Source organism: Bacillus rossius, chromosome 1, assembly GCF_032445375.1.
Source record: "Bacillus rossius redtenbacheri isolate Brsri chromosome 1, Brsri_v3, whole genome shotgun sequence".
Lineage (NCBI taxonomy): Eukaryota > Metazoa > Arthropoda > Insecta > Phasmatodea > Bacillidae > Bacillus > Bacillus rossius.
The window spans coordinates 64,055,960-64,081,492 of record NC_086330.1 but is presented as its reverse complement, the minus strand read 5'-3'; the positions used below and the strand labels follow the sequence as shown (position 1 = coordinate 64,081,492).

Genomic DNA, 25,533 nt, shown 5'->3' with positions numbered 1-25,533 from the left:
TGCCGTATTATAGGATGCTGGATTAAATAACTAATAACATTTATTGGTTGGTGACTTCCACATTAAAGTTGAAAACTACCTCCATTCCATATCAAAGTATCGATGGAGGCTTGAGAAATGACATCCCTTATTGTTATTTATTCATTATAACATTATAACACAAAAACTAGCTTATTTGAATAGCCTCTACGAGCAACGCTTAGGCATTTATAACTTCTTACAACTTTTATCTTGAATACATGGTTGCGACTGTGATTAGAGCTAGTACCCAACAGATAGTTATACTCCTTTTAAGATATTTACAATAAGGAGAAAAATAATACATGGCATTTTGATCTTATCATCACAGGTAAAAATAAAACATGCGCCTTTAGTGCATGAATTGGTAAAATATCACTTTGCTTAAATAGGAATTACTCAAAAAATATATATATATATTACATTTTCCTCGCATAAGAAAGTATCTGAATGCGTAACACGAAGCTAAATGCTAAGAAGAGATTCATAATGAATGGAAGATGACAGCACCTGGTTTCCTGTACGCTACAATCAGGTAGAGAGCCAACTCCACGGCCAGCGTCACCAGAGCAGTCCACCAGCTGATGAGGAACATGACCACCACGCAGATCACTGCTCCAACCAGACTGAGCCACATGTTGTAGTACTGCAAACACGAGCAAGACTCTGCATCAGCTGCATTAACATCATCACATCCTTGTCAGGACTTCACATAACTGCATCATTCGACAACAGCCATCACACAGGCCGTCATGCCTTGTCGCTGCCTCAGAAGTTTGTGCAGCCCGTGCAGTGTTGTACAGAGAGAAGAATGCACAGCACAACAATCGTACCAGGAATTTCTCATGTCTTGTGTATTTTACAGGTATGGGGATCGACTGGTTAGCAATTCGTATCTAAAATTATCACACATTCCAAGCCGAATGTCATGTCTTTCACAAGCATAGCCTAACTCACTCACAGTTTAATATGAGTTCTGTGCCAAAAGCAACCCCTAGTGGCACTTGGCCACTTAAGGTTGGAGAATTGACACCTGTCATTGTCTGGGCTAAGCATGTTTTACAATATGGGACCTCTTAACCTTCATCCACAACTGACCACACTACAATTGAATAGGTTGCTGAATCCTATTGGTAACCGATGCCGCCACTAGCCCCACACAACTGACTTGATATAACAGTCTCTTAAATAATCATTTCTAACCTGCATGTGTCTTAACCACCACATACGTAATCATTTTTCCTGAGTGACTGCAATGACCTGGACCTCACCTTAACCAAGCCTTAGGGCCTTTCAACAGTTTTATACTGCAAGGGTTGTTGCCAGAGGTGCAACCACACTGGAGACACTTCTTTAGTTAAACCAGTTCAGGACTCTTCATACCATCACCTTTAGCACCCACACAGTGACTTAACCTAATCATGAGCCATTGCGGTTTTGAGTGTTACTTTATGTTTCAGTGTTGGTGAGATGGTTCTCCCCTGAAGAACATTCAGATAATACAATTGAAGCACTTTTAATGACTAACATCTGCACGCCAGCGTGGCAAGACTTTCAATTTACAGACATGCAGCCTCAAGGTTCTAAACGGTAATAATTGTGCAAGACCATCGGTGTGCGAAATGACCAACCACACTGATAATGATGGGGATATCATGTTTTCCAGGGAAACTTCAATCGTTAGGGTACCTCACGCACAATAATGACGAGCCCCAGTTCCGAACTAAGATAGGCCACTGCTGCAAGATTACTCATGTAACGTGCTCAATGTGGTAAGTGTTATAGTGTTAGCAGCTGACACCCTGGAGTATACTTGTCTGTGCGACTCAACTGCCTCCCACCAACATGAAGATGTCACGTCGCAAGATCAAAGAGTTGCTCTACCGGTGTATTAGCGCACACAACACTAGTAACATGGTATTTGTCACCCGGCATACCAACAACGTCTAAGCAAACAACCCCACAGCAGGCAGTAGACAATGTACTCTTTCAAAATTCAGGCACATAATTTACATAAAGTGGAACTGCTGTTGCATGCAAATACTTTTCATGTTTCTCACCTTGAACTTGGGTCTCCATCCAAGAGGTTTTGCCAGCGAGGCATGGAATGTGCTGAAATTTATCAGTGCGTACGCAGCTAGGAAGAAGTTGGAAATAAGAGGTGCAATGGCATTGAGTTCGCCTGAAAACATAATTAACATGATTTTAGTGCTACCTATCAGGTAAATTGAGTATTCTACATGCCTTATTTGCATATAGAAGTCTAAATTTTATTTACTTTTTTCATGTATTCTCTTAAATAAATATTTAACAACATACAGTTCCACAAAGCCAAATACTGTAAACACTAGTTCACTTGTATAGACAACAATACATTTAGTATAAGAACAAATTACCTATAAGGATGAAGCAGACAGCAATAAAGAAGGTCAAAATGTAGCCACGGACTGGTTCACTGTTCTTGCCGTATCCTTTGGCAAACCAGGAAATGTAAGGGTACAAATTATCACGACACAACGCCTGGAACACCTTTGGTGCCGACACTAAGCTTGCGAGAGCAGACGAAATGGTAGCTGCAAAACATCCCGCATATATGAGCGGTCCAAAGCCAGATACCATCTCCACTACCTGCAACAAATTAAACAAATCATGCTCAAACACTTCAAATTTTTTGCATAAATCATGCACAGAGCCTTACAAAATATATTTCTTGATTCACGCTAAACACAAACAACCAAAGCTCAAACACTCAGCTCACTACAATTAATTCATGTAGCCACCAAATTTCCGACACCAGGTACAACCCATTTCGAAACATTGCCAAAGGATATTTCTGTTAGAAGAATGCCCTGGACAGTGCAGAATGATGATAGCACTAATTTTAATTTTGCCACAAATTAACATTAGTTAATTAATCTTACAAGTATTTAGTTCCAAACAATGACAAGCAATAGGAGGGATCATCAAAAATGTAATTAAGGCAGTGCTATAATTTGAATATTTTGTAGACATAGTCACGTGACTTGATTCATACTAAAAAAATTGCCAAGTATTTTGTTAATTCAATAGAAATAGGTGAGCCCTTTAGGTTTAATAAAATAGTCTGTGTGTTATTTAATAAACAGTAACCTTTAAATTTTAATGATGCCGTTAGTAACAATTTTTATTTGAAGTCGTCCGGGGCTGTGCCCCACAGAGCTCTATATGTCACCACCCCTTCTCATCCCTTATACCCTGGAATTTGAACTCCCCGCCAGCGACGTTTGTGTGTGTGTGCACTGCAAACGTCTACAAGAGGGCGCAGTCGAGCCAGTGATGTAGAATACTTAATAATGTAAGCTTTTTCTGTTAATAATAATAATAATAGTTAGTATTGTAAACTTTTTCTTTTAAGTCAATAGTGATCTTGTTTTTTCAGCTTTAAGAAACCATCAGACTTTTTTATATTTAAATGACATAGAACCCCAATGGACCCAGTTTGCCGAAGGCCATCTAAAATTTCATAAATCCAAACCATAATTGTTTCATATAAATTGTTAAAGATTTTTAAGTATGAATTAATCTTATTGTAATTTTTAGAGAATTCTCATTTGTTTAACTTACGCAATCAGCAGCACGATACTTGCAGTTTTAGCACAAGTGTGCTGATGAACCACCTCAGTGGCCACATCCCTTAGTCGCTTCACATTGCCACCCAAGGTATGACACTCTCTGCACTTTGGGGACTTCAGTCTTTTATATTCACTAATTCTGTTGTTTAATTAATTTCAAATCGTTTGTGAATATCCTCGGAGCCTACCTCGGAGGTGCGGCTGATTAATTAAGTACATTTTTATCCCCTCAGAAGACTTGTCACCATCACGAGGTGTCCTAAACCATCCACAAGCTAATCGTGCCGCAAGGCGTTTCGCAGTGTAACTTTTTATGTTAATATCTAGTGTACAGGAGATGTGTGAAGAGTACCACAAAATAAATAAACATTTCGCAAACCTCGTGTTGTTCTTATGCATCAATCTCCGTCGGGTCCGTGCCCCCTAGACTCGGTGGCGCCCACAAACTTTACTAACTTGCTGTTGCAAAGGGGGGTTCAGATTCTTGATTTTACGTAGTTGGCTTGATGCCTAGGGCACCACCACATGTGTTAAGGGCATGCGGACCCGGCGACTATTCTCAGGGCCGTGACGTCGCCCGTGTGCAGCGAGGCCCGTTTCCCCCAGTGTAAATAAAAACACGTAGGCTCTTGAAGGCGGCCAACACGCCTCAGTCTTCTCCCCGCGTGGCCACGCGCACAAAACACACTGATATATTAGTTAAAGAAAACGTAAATAAAACAATCTGCTGCTCGAGGTAAGTCCTGAAGTTAAAGAAAAACTATTTATATAAATGAAATAGCCAGATGGACGCTGGACGCGGATCGGTAATAGTGGAGAGTTGCAGATGACGGGCGCATGAGACTCCCTCAGGCAGCGACGGCGACCGACTCCCTTCCGACGCGCCCTCGAGGCGGATCCACCACTCACATCTGGCCAACAGCTATTACCATGTATTTAAATAAAGTGTGCCACCGGAAAAGAAATGAACGTACATAAACCCTTAATTGAATTAGCTTACTGGCTGAAAACAATAAAATTACAGAATTAATTTAACATTAAATAAAGTCTGCCTCGGGAATGTTCGTCCACGCTCGGCATAATTCGGGAGCGAAGCACTGACGTCACACCGGTGGGCGCAGGCCGACACACTACGGCCGGTGGTTTGAAACGCCAGGGTCATAGAGGGTGGTGGTGGGAGGAGGGGACTGCAAGGGTGAGGTGTGAGGCACATCGGGCTTAGGGAGGGCGTAGCCCCGGTCGACGTCAAACTATTCAATACCACATTCCCCCCCCCCAACCCGTAACTAATTAAATATTTTTTTGTAATTATTTTTTAAAAAATCAGTAATAAAATTGTATTTTTTTTTTTTTTTTAAGTATATTTGCATTTGAGGCATTTTAGAGATTTGTTTCATAAAATAGAATACTATTTTACCTTAACCATTTGCATCTTAGTTTAAACTGTTACACTGTTACATACACAACCTCATCAAAGTGTTCTAAGTATGAAACAAGAGGTTTTGTTTTACTTGCTGTATCTTTTTTTGCTTCTTGGGAGTTGTAAGAGTCAGAAGGAAATGGACCTGGGTCAGCAACAGTTGTAACTCTCATCCAATAAAAAAAATTCTTTTAAACCCTGGCAGAAAAGCTGGTTCAAAAATTTCAATTGCAAACGAAGATTCACTTTGGCAATACAAAAAACCACAAATAATAAAAAGCTCAATGACATTAGGTTGCTTAATGCATTTTTACATTAAATCTTAAGTAGGGATATCCTTTACATAGTTGATAATAATTACATTAATTCATGTTAAAAGAAAACACTATATTCTAATATTATCTAAAAAAAAAAAAAAAAAAAGTGATATATTAAGTTAGAATTTTACAAATACTAAAAAATTACAATATGCTGAACAGTACAAACAACACAGTTTGTATACATAGACATTCATGCTAAAATTCCCTGCAGACAATTTCCTCTCAAAACCTTTTCTCAAGCGGTACAGCAACGAAAGCATAGATAATTGACCAAAGAACATCTATCCGACGATTAAGATTACAGTTTCCAACAGGTAAAACGCAAAAGTGCGCCATGAGAGTTGAAAGGTCGTAAAAGAGACGGCAAGTAAAACAAACCCAAGTGAATACTGAATGCATCCAATTGGGAACGTATCATCTCATAAATTACAAAATTATTTATAGACCAATTCAAACACCTCCAGAGTCTGATTATTACAGTGTCTTCGGAAGGTTAATACATAGTATAGAAAAAGCAGCACCCACCTGATTGCTGTTCATCAAGCCCCACTCGCACTTCCTGTAGGTGCAGTTGGTGTACGAACCGTCCATCAGTTCTGTCACGTTTCCACTCGCGTCCCTGTGGACCGTCATCCCAGCCATGACGGCCATCAACAGGTACGTTAGTGTCGTGATGAGAACAGACAAGAGCGTGCCTTTCGGGATAGCAGATTGTGGGTCCTGCAACAAGAACATACAACTAAACGAGACAGCCAAAATAATGCCGACAAACATTACAAAAGTACTCGTAAAAAATGGTACGGCACAGACGAATCAAAAGTAGTGAACCATTTACGGATTCCCCTAAGCCATATTTATGTCCATAAAATTGCATAATACAGATAACACTTATCACAAAGTATATCAAAATGATTTCTCACTTTAAAGTATATAATTAAAGATCCCTACAATACTTTTGCATTTAGTAACAGTTCAGTACAAAGTACTTTTATTATCAAGTACCAAAACTGGGTTTTTCTGGTATGTTGTGATGAGATTACACTGTAGTAATTTCTAGAAATGAAAAAAATGAGTTCTTTGTGATGTTAACTACCACATAACCTTTTCTGTAAGTTGTAATTGCTGTACATATGTCATACGTGTTATAAAGTTGCCACATGCCTCCAATTAACCCTCCAATTTTCTACTTTTTGTTTAATACTCATATGAACTATTTATACAAAGAATATTCTGAAATCTAAAGTGTAGTATACATTGTTGCTTTGGAAAATTCATTGCCGCCTCGCTTCATTCAAATTGGCCACCCTTACAGCAAATTTTCGTGCTCTCTTACACCTACATGGTATGTAAAATATAGAATGTCCTATTAGAGGTAGGCAAATCAAATCCTTAAAAGCCTCAAATTCTCAAAGACTATCAAGTCCTCAGTATTCTAAAGATTTACTTTTTGAGTGAAAAGCTTTATAGAAAAATATTTGAGGAAGTGAAATTAAGAATTTTTAACATGAGCACCTGTGAACTTAAAAAGGACTTAATTATTAATGTCTACATACGCTATTAAAGAAATTTGTGTGTTTGGCACCAGCTACAATACTCTGAAAATTTTTGTTTAGAACTTCAGGGAAACTTTTTCACACCAAAAATTTATTGTTTACAATTAAAACGTAAATGTTAGGAATGTTCAGAGTCAAATCCTCAAACCCACAAATCTCTATACTTATAAGATTTTAATTCAAGGAATAATATTATTAGAAAAATACTGAAAGAAATTTAGTAAATTCAAAAAAGGTGCATGTAATTCAGTACAATTGAAGGAAGTGAAACTTCTTTGGCAATTTAACCTCAATTCGTAAGTACACCATAAGGGGTAAAATGGCAGAGATAGGAAAAGAGAAAGAAGATAATTTTCTAAAAATAAAATAGTGTGTAGTTTTTTGGCTTTCATTTCTTTTTCAAGTATTTCAGAATCCTAACCTTTTTTTTTATATTTATTACAAATATGATTTTAATAAACATGAATTAACAAAATTATTACTTACATCAAAATAACTGCTCAGGGTATGAATAATTATTGAACAATCAATAATAATCAATTAACAATAAATATTACCACACCATAAAGAAAAACTGTGAATGTTACTGTTTCTTCAAACAATTCTGCCATTTGCAGCATGCTAAATCTCTGAACGAAATATGAAATACATAACAGGTAGCACTATCTATGCGGAAATGCAGGGACTGTCTCAACAATGCTCTCTACGCTGCTGGTTGAACAAGGAGGAAAGCGAGCATGCCAGTAGAAAATATAAAATTCAAGGCATTCACAGCTGACTGTATAGGATACCTACATCTATTTTCTGAAACAAGTGCACCCTCAAATTCTCTGTCTTATTCTTTCGTTCATCTAGCTTTCTCAGTTATATTTTTTTTGGGCAGGGAGGGGGGGGGGGGGGGGGATCATTGCACAAAGAGGAGAATGAAAACGAGCCTAGCAATGTATTCAGCATATTGCTCTCTTTATATTTATTTGGTCCTTTTTGCACCAGAAACATTTCACAAGAATATTTCATAGAAACGTTGGATTAAAATCGGCCTTGAAATGTTACTCTCTTCGGGCCGAATGAAGTTTCACTTCCAAAATCCAATAACGACAAGTCTGAAATTTACTAAATCATTTTTTTATTCATAGCGATACCTATTGTAAAATTACAATATAGATATTGATTCTACAAACTTAGTGAAACAAACATTTAAATGGTTAAATGTTAAACATCATAGTTACTGTTTTTAATTTTTTGTACAGTATTTAATTTTGAACTCTTGGGACCTAGATTATGATTTGAGAGGTACATTCAGTGAATGTTTGGGATTAAAATTCAAAATTTTGATTTGAAAATAATGGAATTCAACCCATCACTATACTTTTCTCGCTCAAGGAAAAATTAAAGTCGGTAATTCCTAAAACCAAACCAGTTTAATACAATGTTTAAGTTCTTTTCTGTAATGTTTATGTCCTGTTTTTATGTTTAAAGTATATCCTGTTAATATAAAATCAAAAATTTTTAATATTTTATTATTTTTTATAAAAAGGTGTATTAATAATAAAAATATGTTCATACTGTGTAACTGTGTAACAGCAAAGGCCTGAATCTGGCAATGAATAAACCAATAAATTTATACAGTGAAATCTCATTACAATTTACCTGGGGAAAAAAACCGCCTTTTTTGGTACCAAATAATGAAGTTCTTTGTACTGAACTGTTACTAAATGTAAAATACCCTTGTTGGGACTTGAAAATATATACTTTAAGGTAAAAAATCCTTTATAGTGAGATACTATATACACTCCTTAACCAAAGCAAATCTCGTGTACTAACAGAAAAACATTAAAACAAAACATATGGCTACAGAAATATCTCCATTACACCAGACATTAGTTTTGGTGTTTAGTAATAAAAATGGAGGATGCACTTACTTCAAAACACTTCACTGTAAAGTACAAGCTATAATTTCAATATTTACTTGTTTTTCCCAAATCTCAAGAGTCATCTAGTGATGGAATTGCACTTCCATTTTAACTATATACATACACATCTGAACTTATATAGGAGTAAATTTTAAAACATATTATCTCACTAAATATAAAATTTTATCATTTCTGCTAATATTCACCAGCTTATTATGTCAGCATATAAAAAACTTATGGTTCAGTCTCACATGCAGTGCTAGTTATTTATTTTTTAAGTCCCCAGATAGCAAAATAGGCTTAATCAAGCTTTCCATGATAGGAGTGTTAGCGTAAATCAAGAATTATTCAAGCTAACAAGTTTACACATGACATGCTTGCCGCAAGCCTATGACAAGCTTGAATCAAGCTAACTAGTTTCCACATGACAAGCTTGCAGCAAGCCTGCCACAAGTTTACAGCAAACTTCCCATGGCAAAACCACCGCAAGCTTGCATGGTTCATGGTTCAAAGAAGTCTTGATTCCAGCTTGATGTGTCAAGCTTACACAGCAAGCCTAATTCAAGTCATATGACAAGCTTGCTGCAAGCCTACATGCTATATGGGTCGTAACTATAATTTGGGATCATTTTATGTTATGATTTGAATTTTCTCTACAAATATTAAATTAATATTTAAATAAAGTTGAGAAAATATCAGGTGATGAAATTTGTGAACCAACGACAAACATAAACAAGCTATCGGAATAAATTTACATAAAAACTGCTTAATTAATAGTAATGTAAAGAAATGAAAATAAGCTAATCTGTGTTTCAGACCAAGCCTCATGACCAGGTGCAGACAGTGAACAAGGTTGGCAGGAAGCCAAATGATGTAGCAATTACAAGTGTGTTACAGAACTCCTACTTCTGCACACAGAGCGCATTAAGTTACGATGGAACTGGCCCTAGACAAGTGAACGACAAGTATGCTGTATTTACCTTCAAGTCACCCGAAATGTTGGCACCAGCCAGAATGCCGGTGGCTGCTGGGAAGAAAACCGCAAACACAGAGAAAAAGTTGTGCTCCATTCCCTCCGAGACACGGTAGTCAGGAAACATGTTGTCGTATATGAGCTTGCCTGCAACAGATCGCAAATTGTAAAATGTGTAAAACTTTACTGAAATATCTACTTTATAACATGAGCTCTGCATAAAATTCTGAGCTTAAAAACAGTGTTTAAAAAAATTATTTCTAATGTTCAATTTAAAGATTAATACTTTACCAGGAAAATAAGGAGATTTCATGTTAAAAATGAGATAAATAGCTAAATCGTTTAACATATAGTCAAGTTCCTAGAACTCAATGTAACATATTTTAGCGGTGCCATATATGGCGGCAGTGAGTAAGTGCGTGCGTTGTCGCTCCGGCAATATTTCTGCTACGCGGTGGACAATGTTAGTGTTAACATAATTCTCTTGCATCAGTGAAACCAGCCTATACTCCTTCAGTGCAATTAACAGTTTTTAATGTCTTATCTTGATTTGCTTATTAACTGCCTACGTAAATATTTAGTTGACCATGCTGCCAAAGGAGGTTACAAACAAGCTCGACGGCCTGGAGAAGCAGGTGTGCCAACAGCTACGCGAGTTCCACCAGCGCCTGGATTCCCTGGCCACCGTTCCTGCTCCGCCAGGATGTGAACAATACGCTATGGACATTCAGTCACTACAGAAGGACATTGTTTCTTTTTCTGCGAGTTTCAAAACGGAACTCGACGAAACCCGCCGTGAACTTGAGGCAGTCAAGGAGAAGCTCGCAGATCAAGACGAGAAGTTGGACAGCCGGAGAAACTGTCTGTTGATCCATGGTGCCACAGAGAAACCGGGCGAGGACGTCATGAAAGAATCACTGCGTGTAATGCACGACAGCTTAAAATTAGAGTTAAGTCGATCTGACATTGATAGGTGTCACAGAATTGGAAAAAAAAGTTCGGTTGCTGATGTTGTGCGAGACGGTTCACGCCCTATTATAATAAAATTTGTCAAATACCAATGCAGGCTGGAAGTATTCCGTGCCAAGAGACTTCTTAAAGGTTCTCCAAAATGTGATCACGGAGTCTCTAACGAATGAGAGACAGCGAATTCTAAAGGCGGAAAAAGAAAAGTTCAGTGCGAAACAATGTTGGACTGTCGATGGAAAAATTGTTATCTTAAGAAATAACCGAAAGGATTATATCACTTCCCTGAGGGAGTTAGATAAACTATCCTAATGTTTAGTTCGGAGTAGCAAACAATTTTTTTTTTACTTATAAGTATGATTTTATTTTATTTTATTTTAGTGATAACTTGTGTTGCGTTTGTCTCAGTGTGTGTGTCTACGTTTATTCATTGCTCATGAATGATTCTAGGTATTATATTTTAATATGTTACAGATTAACCTGTTTAGTCAGGGGAGTTAATTTCTATAGTGCATTTAGTGTTAACATAAATGGTATGTGTGTGTGTGTGTGAGTTACATTGCTTTCTGTACCACGAGATGCCTGGCTGAAGTCCTGGTGAGTACTGTGGATATTGTTTTCGAAAATTTCTACTCTATAATATCTTCATCATAGGTGATTGTATTCAGAGGTTGTCAGCACTGAGCCCCGTGTCACAATATTTCCAGGAACTGTGCAACCTGCCCATTACCAAAGAAGAATGCGAGCCCTCTTTCCTCTCTCTCACAGCGACAATAGTCCCTGAACCCCCCTCCACTGGTTGTTTACTTCGTGAAGCCCTGCGGCCCTACCCAAGATGTTTACAGCTGGCGCACGTCAATGTCCAGTCTCTACCTGCCCACCATTCCGAGTTTGAAGCTATTTTTCGTGATCAAAGCCTACATGCCATTCTTATATCTGAGACCTGGTTAAAACCGATCCTACCTTCGTCAATGTTTTCACTAATGGAATATACGTTAATTAGAAATGATCGTGAAGGTAAAAGAGGTGGTGGCGTAGCAATGTACGTTCGAAATGATCAAAATGCTAGTGTATTAACATCATCTCCTTGTCAGTACTCAAAAAATATGGAATACTAGATAATGCCCGGCATGCGTTGCAATGCCTCAATCAATTTTTTAAACGTATACTAAGCATCTCTCTTTATCTCTCTAATTCTCTATCTCTCTATGTATATCTCTATAACTCTCTCTATCTTTCTATTTATATCTCTATCTCTATATATATGTCTACATATATATCTCTATATATCTTTCTAGCGGACCCAACAGACATTGTCCTGCCCAAATGTACATATGGCGGTAAGTATTTCTACATTGGACATTTTGTATCTTCTCATTATACATACCCCTCCTCTTGGGCACGCCACTGCCGTTACCAAAAACCTTTCCCATGTTTACGCAGAAGGCAACAACAATGCAAAATCCCGTTGCCATGGAGGCTAATTATCAACAATGCTTAGTTTTTTTGCTTTTAAAGCGTGTCTTTTTAGTTTTTTCTTAACTCAGAATCGAGATAAAATATCCAATTGTGAATATAAACCATCCTCGAATCCCCGTGAACTCACACAAAAAATTTCATCAAAATCGGTCCAGCCGTCTAGGAGGATTTCAGTGACATACACACGCACACAAGAAATATATATATAAAGATTTATTTTAGACATAACTGTATGCAAAAGTAAAGTTCTGCTTGAAGTGGTGTATAAACCCCCTAATGTAGCTGATTTCAGTGATTTTGAAACCAATCTTGTGAATCATTCTAGCAATTACAGCCACACAATTTTTCATGGGTGATTTTAACAGTAATGTATTATTTAATTCCACAGAAGTAAATAAGTTTCGAAACATGGTAAATTCCTGCAATATGTATATTTGTCCTCTTAGAGCTACACATCGCACGGCTACGTCACAAAACTGCTTAGATTTAATCATCACTTCTAATAAAGATAAAGTAGTATGCCATGGCCAACTTCCGGCTCCTGGACTTCTCGTCATGACATTATTTACGTGGTATTTTCTATTTGTATTCCTAAATTTACAGCTAAAATTATTACTTATAGAGACTTAAAGAATATTGACAAAGCTGCATTTGTCGCAGCTGGGCAGCAGCTTCCCTGGGAAGAAATAAATAGTCTCGATTCCACTGACAATAAAGTAAAGTTTTTCTACAATACCCTAGACGATTTCCTTAATGAACACGCTCCTCTCAAGAAGCAGCGAGTGACTCGCCCTCCTTCCCCCTGCATGCCCCAGGCTATACTGGCGCTCATGGCGCACAGAGATGCCGCGCACAGACAGTACAGAAGATCTTCAACTAATAATAGTGACTTAGCTGATGAACACTTCGAAGCATACCGTTTACTAAGAAATAGGTGTACACAAGAGGTGTGCAAAGCGAAGTTCAATCATGCACTTTCACTTTGCTCTCTCATGTCCTGCTCTCTCATATCCTCTTCTGCCGAGCTCTGGAGAAATCTATGAAGGCTAGGGGTATGGGAAAAAGAAACTCAAAATTTGATTGATGTTAAATCTGATGACTTAAACTTGCAATTTTTGAATAATATAAGCTCCTTTTGACACCGAAACTAAGCATAATACTATATCAGATATCCACAGTTATTCTACGCATTCTGAATTAAAGTTTTCTTTCAAACAAGTAACGTTCAAAGATATCCATAAAGCTGTTTACCGCATAAAAAGCAGTGCTGTAGTTGTAGATAATCTGCCTATTCAAGTAGTGAAAATACTGCTTCCCTGTTTACTCATTCCCCTCTGAAATATTTTCAATTTCACATTAGAAAACTCTCAGTTCCCCTCGGTGTGGAAGTGAGCTAATGTTATACCTGTACCCAAAACCCAGTCACCATCATCGATCTCAGATTACCGTCCGATATCTATTATTCCAGTTCTGTCCAAGCTGCTGGAGTACATCGTACTTAGTCAACTGAGAGCTTACCTAACTGAAAATAACTTGCTGGTCAAATACCAGTCAGGGTTTAGAAAACAACATAGTACAAATACTGCACTTGTCAATATAGTGGATGATGACATTCAACGTGAAATTGATAGCAAGCATGTTATACACTGCTCACCTTATTAGACTTCAAAAAGGCTTTTGACAATGTTGATCACGATATTCTCTGTGCCAAACTGAAATATTATTTCAATTTCTCTGATAATGCTGTTGTGTGGTTTATGTCATACTTATCAAACAGGTACCAGTGTGTTAAATCTGGCAATTCAATTTCAGCCTGGCACCTTGTCAGCTCAGGTGTTCCACAGGGTTCCGTGCTTGGCCCGCTTTTGTTTTCCTTACACATTAACGATCTTCCTCTATCCATTAAGCACTGTCGATACCACTTATATGCTGATGATTTACAAGTTTACATGTCTTTTCCACCTCACGATTTAATTAATGCTATTAGTAAGTTAAATATGGATCTTGATTGTATTTTTAAATGGTCGATAAAAATGGTTTGCAAATAAATCCTTCTAAGTCACAGGTAATAATGCTAGGGACAAATTCTATGCAGTCTGTAGTAAATTCATTTAGCATCCCTGCTACAATTTTAGATAAACAAAAATTGGACATTTCACCAACAGTTAAAAACTTGGGTATTATGCTTGATAACTCACTAAACTGGTCTCAGCATATAACATTTGTATGTAGACGGGCGTTCGGCGCTTTGCAAGGCCTAAAACGTCTGAAAAAGCTTTTGCCGACCTGTGTTAAAAAATATTTTATTGAGTGACTTATAAACCCGATTTTTGATTACTGCGATCCTGTTTATGGCGATTTAACCGAGGTGCAATGCAAAAGGTTTCAGCGCATTCAAAATTTGTGTGTCCGTTTTATTTTTAATTTAAAGAGTCGTGAGCATATCTCCCCGAACTACAATAGGTTAAGTGTAAGACAAGGCGGTATGCCTTAACTTCGCCACTTAAAATAAGGCAATAAATAAATAAATGATACCGACCAGGGGTTATGCCATTCCCCTTCCTCTTGTGAGCCCAATGTACCCCTTCATCACCCTCTTATCACTCTGCCCACCCCTTCGCATTTGAACTTCCCGCCCTTGATGGATGAATGTTTTGTGTTTAAATGTCGCGCCAGCCACTCCCACAAGGAGGGAGACAGACATAATAGCATCAGTGCTGCATACCCCTATTAAAGAGTAATAAAAATTTTCAACTTCTTTTTGTTTTTGTTATAAGGCCATGTGATTTCAGTGGACAGCGTATAAACATCAGGACAGCCTTCCCTTTAATAATAATACAAATAGAAATGTGCCAAAAACCTGAACACTTCTGAGCTGAGTCAATCATTGCCGAAGCTGGCCTAATTTAAATATTATAATAGTTTTGTAATAATTAGTCTCTCTTAAGCCGCCGCCTAGGTTAGGATGCTCTCCACACTCCCAAAATCTCAGTGCTTGCTTTCAATTCACTGAACTACTTCCATCGGCTCAGCAAGCTTGGGGGCTAGCCAACGTTTTTGAACCAATGACAAACTAGTTCACTTAGCCCCCTTGGTGAGCCGAGTCTCACCTTAACAGATTCGTGCCACAGGGCTTATGAACCATTTTAATCGATGTTGACGGAGAGAGAACATGTCAAATCGCCACAATCAAATGGCCTTTGTGAAACCCTGTGTTCTCTTTGTGGAGCGACCATGTAGTGAGGATGCTTCGAGACTTGAGGCCCATGGGACGCCTCTGAGAGCCCACTTAGTCTATAGCTTGCAATGGTAAGTAGATTGTTCATCGCTAAGAGCAAACCGATACCTGTGATGCTACTAACTAAGGGGTTCAAGTCTCGCTTCCACGCGGACGATGTCACAGCCCAACGTGTAGAGTTCTGACTGGTTCACTCATCTTGTGGCACCCATTTACTGACAACCATAAAGTAAACAAATGCTCCTAGCGATCAGTAGCCATGTGATGTCATATGCAACAAAAAGTAAGAAACATTTATTATGAAAACATGAACAGCACAGGCTGCTTGAATGTTATAAATGAAAAAAATCACAAGCTGCTGAAACCAAAACTCTCTTCACTGCCAGTTTTGGGCAAGACAGAGTATGTGATACAAAACGTTAAGACATATGCTGTACAGGTGTTTATTTATTTTTAATTTGGATGGGTTTTACATCTTGTCAACAACAAGGTCATTATGGACAGGAACACACAACAAAACTACTCACGGAACCATCCATGTAGTCATTTACCTGGAGTGATTTTGAGAAATTCATAAAAAATATAAATTGGATGGCTAAATGCAGGATTCAAAGTCAGTTTCTCTTTGATGAGGAGTCAGTGGATTAACATTGCTACCTAGCTCCATTACAAACAGTCTACATACAGCATACAAACATTTCATTCAACCGTGCCTGTTGTGAGGTATTGAAGCATTACATATCTATTTTTATTTACTACAGTATTATAAATTTATTTTTGTAGTAACAACCCCATGCCTCCCCTCCATATACACTAATTATGAAATACACTAATGTACCGTTATTTTAGAATTATATCCAAGATGGACTGATTTGTTGTATCTAGTCCTAGCAAAGTTACCAGTGAGTTATACTTCATAGATTAGAAGGATGTTGAAAACAAAGAATATTCTATAGTTAGTTAATAATACAGCAATCAATCACACATCAGTTAAAACCTGCTGAACACACTGCAATCACCTAACTGGCACCATTACACTATTACACTGCTAACCCACCACAGAGTGTTTAACTCAAGTAATTCTTCACATTCTGAAGTGAACGTTTTATGATTGCATGTTTAAACAAAATACATAACCATTACTGCGATACAATATTAAATCTGTTGATGTGTAGTACAGTTCACAAAGATGAACATGATTTTGCAATTTTAAAAACTGATATCTCTCTTTTAATATAAGACAGAATTCACTCTTTCAGGAATGCAAAACATGTTTAGCTTTTACTTCCCACTCTAATAAAGAAGTTAATTTTATTAAGATCATAAATGTTAAAGACTAAATTGAGCCACTACACATAATTATCTACTGATGCTGCAGTATTCAGTAGTGACATCCCATGATAAAATCATGATTATGAGTGTTCGTCGTACTGTGTGATGAAATTTTTCTAGTAAGAATTGTCGTGGAAATGTAACTCTTAACATATCAAGATTGATGTAAAGTTATGCATAAACTTTTCATACCAGCAAGACAATTAATTCAGTAGGTAGCCTACTTAAATATTGTTGCAAACTATGTATCTTCTGATTGACAAAACAAACATTTTAAAACTCATTTTATCTAAGTGATTTAAATTGTCTTATAAGTACTATTTCTAGGTACCTTTATTGATAAAACCTATAACTAATCGAGACTGAAGTTATCTTCAGTATTAGTCACTGTAACTCAGGTTAAGGGTATTATGATTCTCTTAAAAGACTCAAAAACTTGAGGGGGAAAAGTTTGGTAAAACAAAAATAATCAGCATTTTATAATCATGTACCAAAAAACATTAAAATTAAAAATGATTTTGAATATTCATTTAAATCATAAACATAATAGTAATTTTTAATGCATTAAGTTACCTTCATGATGAAAATGAAAATTGTGTGTGTACTTACTGCTGTAGCCTTCAAATCCTCTAGCCTTGTCTTCATCATTCAAAGGACCAATACATGTGCCAATGATGAAATCTACAATAGCTGCGAGCAGTATAACCAAGAGAACCATTTGTGCCTGTAACATAACAATGTGTTATTGCCCCCTTTACAACTATGAACTGCATATCAGTCAAGGAAAAGTGAGTCACCTCTCATGACAGCCAATTAATAAATATAAAATAATTTTTTTAATTAATATTAATTTTTTTAAACTATTACATATTAATATGATGAATTAATTGCACTCATTAAATTTAGAATAAATTAGTTTAAAAATTTATTTTGGGCACAGCACATGCCATTGCTGATGTTACACTGTATGCCATAGAGAAACCTCAAGAACAGACTAAAAAAAATGCTTACCAACGCACAAAAAACAAGCCCAAATCAACCGATGTTAAAAGTTAAATGCATTGACAGCACAGACTATTCCATGGAAGGAATTAGTCAGAAAACAATATCACAGCACAGACAAATGCAGAGAGCTGACAACAACGAGAAGTTGCAACAAGAACAGTAAATGCAGACAAAGTTTATCCAAGGTCATTTTTTGTATGAATTTAGTAATTTAATATTCTTGTTGCAACTGTCTCATCGTCGTCAGCCCACTGTGTTTATCTGTGCTGTAATATTTTTCTGTCAAATTCCTTCCACGGAATCCCCTGTGCTGTCTATACAATGAGCGTGTGGCATTGGCCGATTTTGACTTTTTTCTGTGTGTTTGTGTAGGTATTCATCTCTTTGTCTGTTCTTCATGTTTCTCTATGTCATACAGAGAAAACCAGCTATAATATATGTACACAAAACAACATTTAAATCATTCCTTTCCATTACAAGAACTATTAAAAGAATGATACATGAAAAATTAAGAAAAAAAAATTAAAAAACACAATGATATAATTATTTTATTCCTGCATCAAACTTTAAGAATGTTACAAACAAATAGAAAAAAAAATACAGGAATGCCAAATAAAGTTTGTGGTGTGCAGGACCACAAGATCCGACATTAAGGAAGCGAGTTACCTTGGACTCCCACTCCATGCCTACGACCACTATCGCCAGGAGCACGAAGATGGTGATGACGCCGACAATCCTCATGTCGTTGACGCCCCCGTCCAGTATCTTGGTGCCCAGGGACTTGAGCAGGTCGCGCATGGACTCACAGAAGCCCACCACGTACATGGCGCAGGCGACGGCGTTGGCCAGCGAGAATATCAGCCCGATCGAGCCCCCGAACTCGGGGCCCAGCGAGCGGGAGATCATGTAGTACGTACCTCCTGCACACGCGCATTGACACTGCTGGTGTAGGGAGACGACTAAATATGTTTCATGAATAAACAAATATATGATACAATCAATGCATAAAATAAATACTTAAATTTGTTTATGAATGAATAAATGAATGGATGAAGGAGTGAATTAATGTAGAAATTAATCCACAGTTAAAACTTAACTATACAAACTTGAAATAAATTTATCAATTGAGGTTTGTATTAACCATACTATTAGAAAATTTAATCACAATTTCTATACAATTCCTAAATCAAAATAAGTTATAAATATATTTATCATTTAGTATACGCATAACGCAACTAAAAAAATAGAAGATGTTTCAAGGAAACCTCCACAGAATTTTATACACCACCAAATGTACATTTTTTTTTAGGAATTGTTAAATACAATTTTAGGAAGGCTATACCTGTGGCTAAACAAAAATTTTTATACTGTACTACTTTTTAAAGGATTTAAGACAGAAGAATACAGCAAAAGTTTGAAAACTAGGTACTTATGAAAAGAAATATCATTTAGAAAGAATATCATTCTTAGCTTTTTTTTTTCCAACCTACAGTGAACCAAAGAAATGCCAATGGCATTAATATTATTTTATTTGAAACTTCACATTGTTTCTTTACATTTTTCTGAGCTATTTGTATTAACTACCCTTTACTACATGTAATTGTTAACCATGGCTCAAAAACAATACATAATAACCATATTTTTGTATTAAACCAATTACTTAACACTATAACTGCTATGTAGGCTAATCTAGGGACCGAAAAAAAAATTTAAATTAATGGGAGTTTTGTATTAACAGTGTTTTTATTAATGAGGTTTTACTGTATACATAAATGAATAAATGAACAAATTAATACTTAAATAATTAACATATGAATTCATTAATACTTGAATAAATTAATATATTTAGGATGAATTGGGGTTTAAAATATAAGGTCTAACATGCAATGTTGGCAGTTTCATTTTCTTTTTATTACTTACCATTATTTTAGAGGTTTTCCTTTAAATTTGTCATGACAACTCCCTCACATTTGTTTCACCTCAAATTTTCTCAACATACACATACAGGTTAACTAAATCAAATTACACAAGTGTTACATAATTGATTACTTAGGTGACCTTTTTTCCAACTCAAAAATAATGTTTAGTAAATATAAATATTTATGTGGTGACAACATTTGTGATCTACCAACGAACGCAAAAGAGTTATTGAAATAAATCTACAGCAAATATCCTATATTTACTAGTATTGACAAGAAAATGAAGTAACCAACCCGGCGTGTGAAACTGAGCCTTAATGTCTCGTCATCATGGAGGTCATTAAGAGACGGTGAGTAAAGAACTGATGTGAACGTAGCAGTGATGGACTGCATTGGTGGAGGAAATGGGAGCAGGCATATCCCATGAAAACCCAATGACCCACTGCTATGTCCAACATGTCTCCCACTAGCGGGAAACCTGGGTTTGACCCCAATGGGGAAACCGAACCAAACCCTGACCACCTTGGGAGGAGCCAAATAGTCTCACCACTCACTGTGGTCCCCACACGGCTGTAACTATCGTGACCACACACTGTAGAAATGGTGGCCCATGACAGTCCATTTACAAAGTTGCTGTTGAGAACTTTTCACAGGATGTTCGTAGGTGATATGCACCATGTAACATAAATTGGAGCAAAAGCAGAACCAGAAGCTAATGAGAGAAGTAGGTTATCAGATTCAAGAAAGGTTTTCCCCCCAGTTTTTTCCTCCTTCAGATAAAAGTTAATTATTAAATTTATGTTGCGATCGGGAGCTCCAAGCAAAACCAACCACCCCCCCCCCCCCCCCCTTACCCTTCAAACTTCTTTGAACTTTGGATCCACCACTGAATGTAAGTATTTGGAAATAATGTTGTAAATGAAGTGAAAATTATTTTGCGTAATTAATGAGTGTACGATTTCAAGGCCGAAATTTTAATGTGCAACTTTTTTATGAAACATTTTTGTGAAACGTTTTTGATGCAAAAAGGACAGAGAATAGGTAAGTGGCCAGAGAGATGTAAAGAGAGCATTATGGTATATAAATTTCTAGGATTGTTTTTGTTCTCCTGATTATGCAATAATTCATCCCCGCCCAAAAAAATAGAAATGAGAGAGATGGATGAACGAAAGAATAAGACAGAGTGTGTAAATGTGCTTGTTTCAGAAAATAGATATAGGTATCCTATACTGTCAACTGTGAATGCCTTGAATTTTATATTTGTTACCAGCATGCTTGCGTTCCTCCTTGTTCAACCAGTAGTGTAGATAGTGCTGTCGAGACAGTCCCTGCATTTTCCGCATAGATAGAGCTACCTATTATGAATTTCATATTTCGTTCAGAGATTTGGCATATTCCAAATGACAGAATTGTTTGAAGAAACAGTAACATGCATGGTGTATTTCAACAGTGAGTAATATTTACTGTTAATTAATCATTATTGATTGATCAATAATTTTGATATACTGAGTAGTTATTTTGAAGTGAAAATTTTGTAAATCCATGTGCATTAAATTTTTTAACCAAATTTATAATAAATATAAAAAAGGTTAGGATTCTTAAATTCTTGAAAAAGAAATGAAAGCAAAAAAAAAACCTGTGCTGTGTTATTTTTAGAAAATTGTATTCTTTCTCTTTTTCTCTCTCTGCCGTTTTACCCTTACCAGTCAAGGTTTCAATTGCCAAAGGAGTTTCACTTTTATCACATGTACTGAATTACACACACACTTTTATTTATGTTACAATGGAACACAAACACACATAGAAGCAGTGGCAGATGCAAGAAGGAGACATTGAGTAAAGGAAGGAGAAATGAAAAAAAAAATGGTTGTCTGTAAAGTCGGTTTACGGACGATAGTTTAACGTGACAACGTCATAACAAAACATTGATGAAATGATTGCATACTTTTATGAATAAAATTGAATCATTTTTATTTGAATAATAGAAGAATATGACGTGTCCCAGCCGGCAAGGGCGCCCATACCCGGGGGCAGGGGGGGGCCGTGGCCCCCCCCTAGCTTTCAGGGAAGGAAAAAATATATAGTGTAGTCAGGTGTTTTACTTTAAAGAAAATTATTTAAATTCGGTATTATGTAGAAGTGGTTCAACACGAATCTATTATTTTATATCGTTTTTTACATGTCTACTTCATTTTTTGTTAGTTCAAGCATTAGTTTCTGCTGCTGCGATATAAGGTGTTGTGTACAGGGAGAAAACGCTGTTCAAGCGCAACGCCCGTGGCGAGTCATTCCCCTTCGTAATCCTGCCCAAGCTCACTCGATAACACAACACAACAGATTTAGACCAGTCAGAGTTAGACGACGCGACAATTGACATGTGCTTGCAGACGGCGAAATGTTTTGCTACTTTTTCGTCATAATAATGTGTATGTTCACAAATAACATCTCAAAACAGAGATTTTTCAATAGTCTTTAGATCTACAGTTTTATGCATCTGGTCTAGATTTAGTTTAGTGTATTCAGTCAGTATAAATAACTTAATTGTAAATAAATAAGTGAAAAGTGTAAAGATAAAAACCATTGTTATTATGTAGTGCTTCTTAGTTTTCCTCATTCATCACATCCGCTCAGAAAATACACAATAATTTTTAAGGTAAGCTTACACCATTAAAGTTACTCAAATAAGAATTATTGTTCAGAAAAGTTTACAACGTAAAATTTATGTTGGAATTTTGAACTTAGAGGAAAACTTTATTTTTTCCTTCAAAAGTGTTTAAAAGGATAAGGATTCCGCTACCTTCAGTAGACTCGGAAGCAATTCACACTGGAATCCCGATTTTACGTACGCTCACGGTCGCTTGGATTGCATTCGTAAAAACGTTATCTTCATAAAATTTTAAACACCCCACCCCCTGAAGATACATGTTATAATTTATTGAACGGAATATATATAATATTAAATAGTAAAAACAATGACTGCCGTCCGCCCTCTGCCCTCCCCTGCGTTCCCCTTATTTATTATTTTTTTAACATTCCATAACTTGCCTCATTGCACGAGTGATATAAAGTGACCTCACAGCCACTAACCACAGCTGCACCACGCACTGCATCATGTTAACTTTTGTGTGGTGACAGATACATCAATACTGACCTGCTAGAAAAATTTCAAAAGCAGAGAGAAAGCAATGACGAATTCAAAACCATTTTCGAGGCAGTAAAAGAAGACTGTAATGAGCTTGACATAGATATAAAAATCCCAATATTGGCTGGAAGACAGACCCACAGATGTAACGTGAATGTCCAGTGCTCATCACCTGAAGACTATTTCAAAGTTGCAATTTACAATCCGTACATGGATTCTATAATTATGTCTCTTACTACAAGATTTGAAAGAGATAAAGGCATACCTCTCAAAGGTGGAATTCTTCAACTACATTTGATGAAAAAGGAGACGAAAGATTTCATGAGAAACATAAAAAGTTTGCAAAAGTTTTATCAAATCGACAACTTGGAAGCAGAAGCCAGAGTATGGTATGACGTCTGGACGAATACGGAATGTTTGGAAAAAACAAAGCTCCATGATATACTTTCAGAAACAATGTTTTACCCATCAGTACCTAAGGAGACTGCTTATATTCTACCAAACCATACCCCCACAACTTGCACAATAGAGCGTTCTTTCAGCACACTGCGTAAAGTGAAGACGTGGCTGAGAAGTACTACTGGCGAGGACCGTCTGTCCAGCTTGTGCCTTCTAAGTGTCCACAGGAAAAGAGTGAAAAACCCTGGTTTCGAGGACAAAGTGCTTGACTTGTTCGGCAAAAAGAAAATAAATTTACAGTTTGCTTTTTCAGATAAATATTATAGTCAAATCCGTAATCAAACTTATGCATATTAATTTATCTTAAAATTTTCTTTTTATGTCAATACTAGTGAAAAATTGTGTGATGTGTGCATTTTTAATTTGTTTTCTGTATTAAATTATGAAGGTAGAGAAGCATAAGATACTGAAATTTAAATTCTTATACTTTATTCATACTTAACAATTCTGTTAACTTAAATTAGGTTAATCCTCTATGATTGTGTTTAGACACTGATATGAAATTCCTCTTTTTTATCTTTGCTTGTTTCATAAAATGTTCATATTTTATAAATAACCCATTGACATTCATGTGTTGAACAATAAATTTAATTATTATAAGAAGATGAACTTGTAAGAAAGTTAATGATTGGCTAGCATATCCAGCGAATAGCGATAGCTAGGACATTCAGCTTATGTTTTGTGTTTTGACATCTGAAAGTCGTTTAAATAGCAAAGGAAAAGTACATTCTTTAGAAAAAAGGAGTATTCGTTCTACCACGGTTTTGAAGAGACATCGTTATTACCTACTTTTGATTATCCACGACATAACAATTTTGCACGATTTTATTATAGTTTCGACTGACATTCAAGTTTTTACTAATAAAGCTATGTGGCAGAAGTAGTATTAATGAATTAAATTATTGTGACATCAAATTTTAATCATCGTAGGCGATAAACTGCAACCACGATAGGGTTACTTCACGATCTATTGCTTGCTTTGAAACGAACTATCAAATTTTCACGACGGAAACGAATGAAACCAGTCAACTAAGTTTACAGCCTGCAAGACTGATTCCTGACGCTGTTCAACGTGCTGTAATGCCAGCGATCAACATTTTTGGCTAAAGAGAATCGAGCTGAGGAGAATAATTTCTGCAAGTTCATATCAAAACCGCTCCAGCCGGAAGGAAGGAAGGCCAACGATTGACCGACAGTGGCGATATAGAAGCAGTTGAGGGCGCTGTGTTTCACACAGAACTTCGAAATCGACCATTGGTGCGTACCGAACAAGACCTTTCCCACTGCGAGGAAGGAAGCAGCGGCAGTGAGCAGCCATATTTCCCGGACCACGCACAGCTCTGTTTCAGAGCCAGGGGTCATCTGTGTCGTCATACTTTCGCATGTACAGTACTGACGGAGGTTGGTTGCCGTCGTATTGAATAGCATTTGAACAATTTTCGGGAGTCCCTTGAACTATCGATTATCAAGTACCTAAATCAATTTATTTTCATATAATCTGAGATCACACTAATTTTCCAGAAGTTCATCTTCAATTTAATTTTATTGTGAATAATTTTTGGTATGAACTAAATTTTAATTTGTTCTAACTATAATGTTGATTTTGTGTCTGATCAGATGGAATTAGAAGTTGCTGTTTGATTAATAACTTAACTTTGCAATTTACTTTTGAGAATTTACCTTGTCCCTTAAGTGTAGTTCATATCCAGTGGTCCAATTTGCTGACACCATTGAGCAAAAATAGCCGTAAGCACTGTTTAAAGGCACTCATTGATAACATGATCTGAGCTGATAATATTAAATTGAGTTTGAAGTTACATGATTTGAAACAATTCCTTTTTTAGTAACTTATATCTTATTTGAATATTGTAAACAGATTTCACATTTGTAATTTGAAGCTTTACTATCACTAAATAAACTTATAGTCCTCGACTACTGAATCCATCTGTGCTAATTCTAAATGATAAGCAATTATGATTTATATCAAAACATACTAATATTCATTTAACTGTGAACGAGGGAATATTTTGTGTGATACAATATCGCCGTGGTAAAGGTAAACAACAGTTGAAAAAAAATTGACTATAATTATAAGCATAGTTCAGGCGTTACATTTAAAAACAACTATTTTCCTACTGTGATAACATATTTAAATCGTTTCTCTCCCAAAGTTAAATCTTTTGAC

General features: G+C 36.5%; 1 protein-coding gene across 2 annotated transcripts in view; it reads right to left on the bottom strand.

The window, feature by feature from the left end:
* The window catches only part of LOC134536851 (bumetanide-sensitive sodium-(potassium)-chloride cotransporter), a 162,671-nt gene that overhangs the window by 33,793 nt on the left and 103,345 nt on the right, over positions 1–25,533 (bottom strand). For both annotated transcript variants that reach the window (XM_063376877.1, XM_063376887.1), the window contains exons 4-10: positions 18,495–18,748; positions 17,433–17,547; positions 9,816–9,955; positions 5,895–6,089; positions 2,415–2,646; positions 2,079–2,200; positions 529–664 (exon numbers count right to left, since the gene is read on the bottom strand). In XM_063376877.1, coding sequence (XP_063232947.1) covers positions 529–664; positions 2,079–2,200; positions 2,415–2,646; positions 5,895–6,089; positions 9,816–9,955; positions 17,433–17,547; positions 18,495–18,748 — 1,194 coding nt within the window. The remainder of the gene's footprint in view (positions 1–528; positions 665–2,078; positions 2,201–2,414; positions 2,647–5,894; positions 6,090–9,815; positions 9,956–17,432; positions 17,548–18,494; positions 18,749–25,533) is intronic.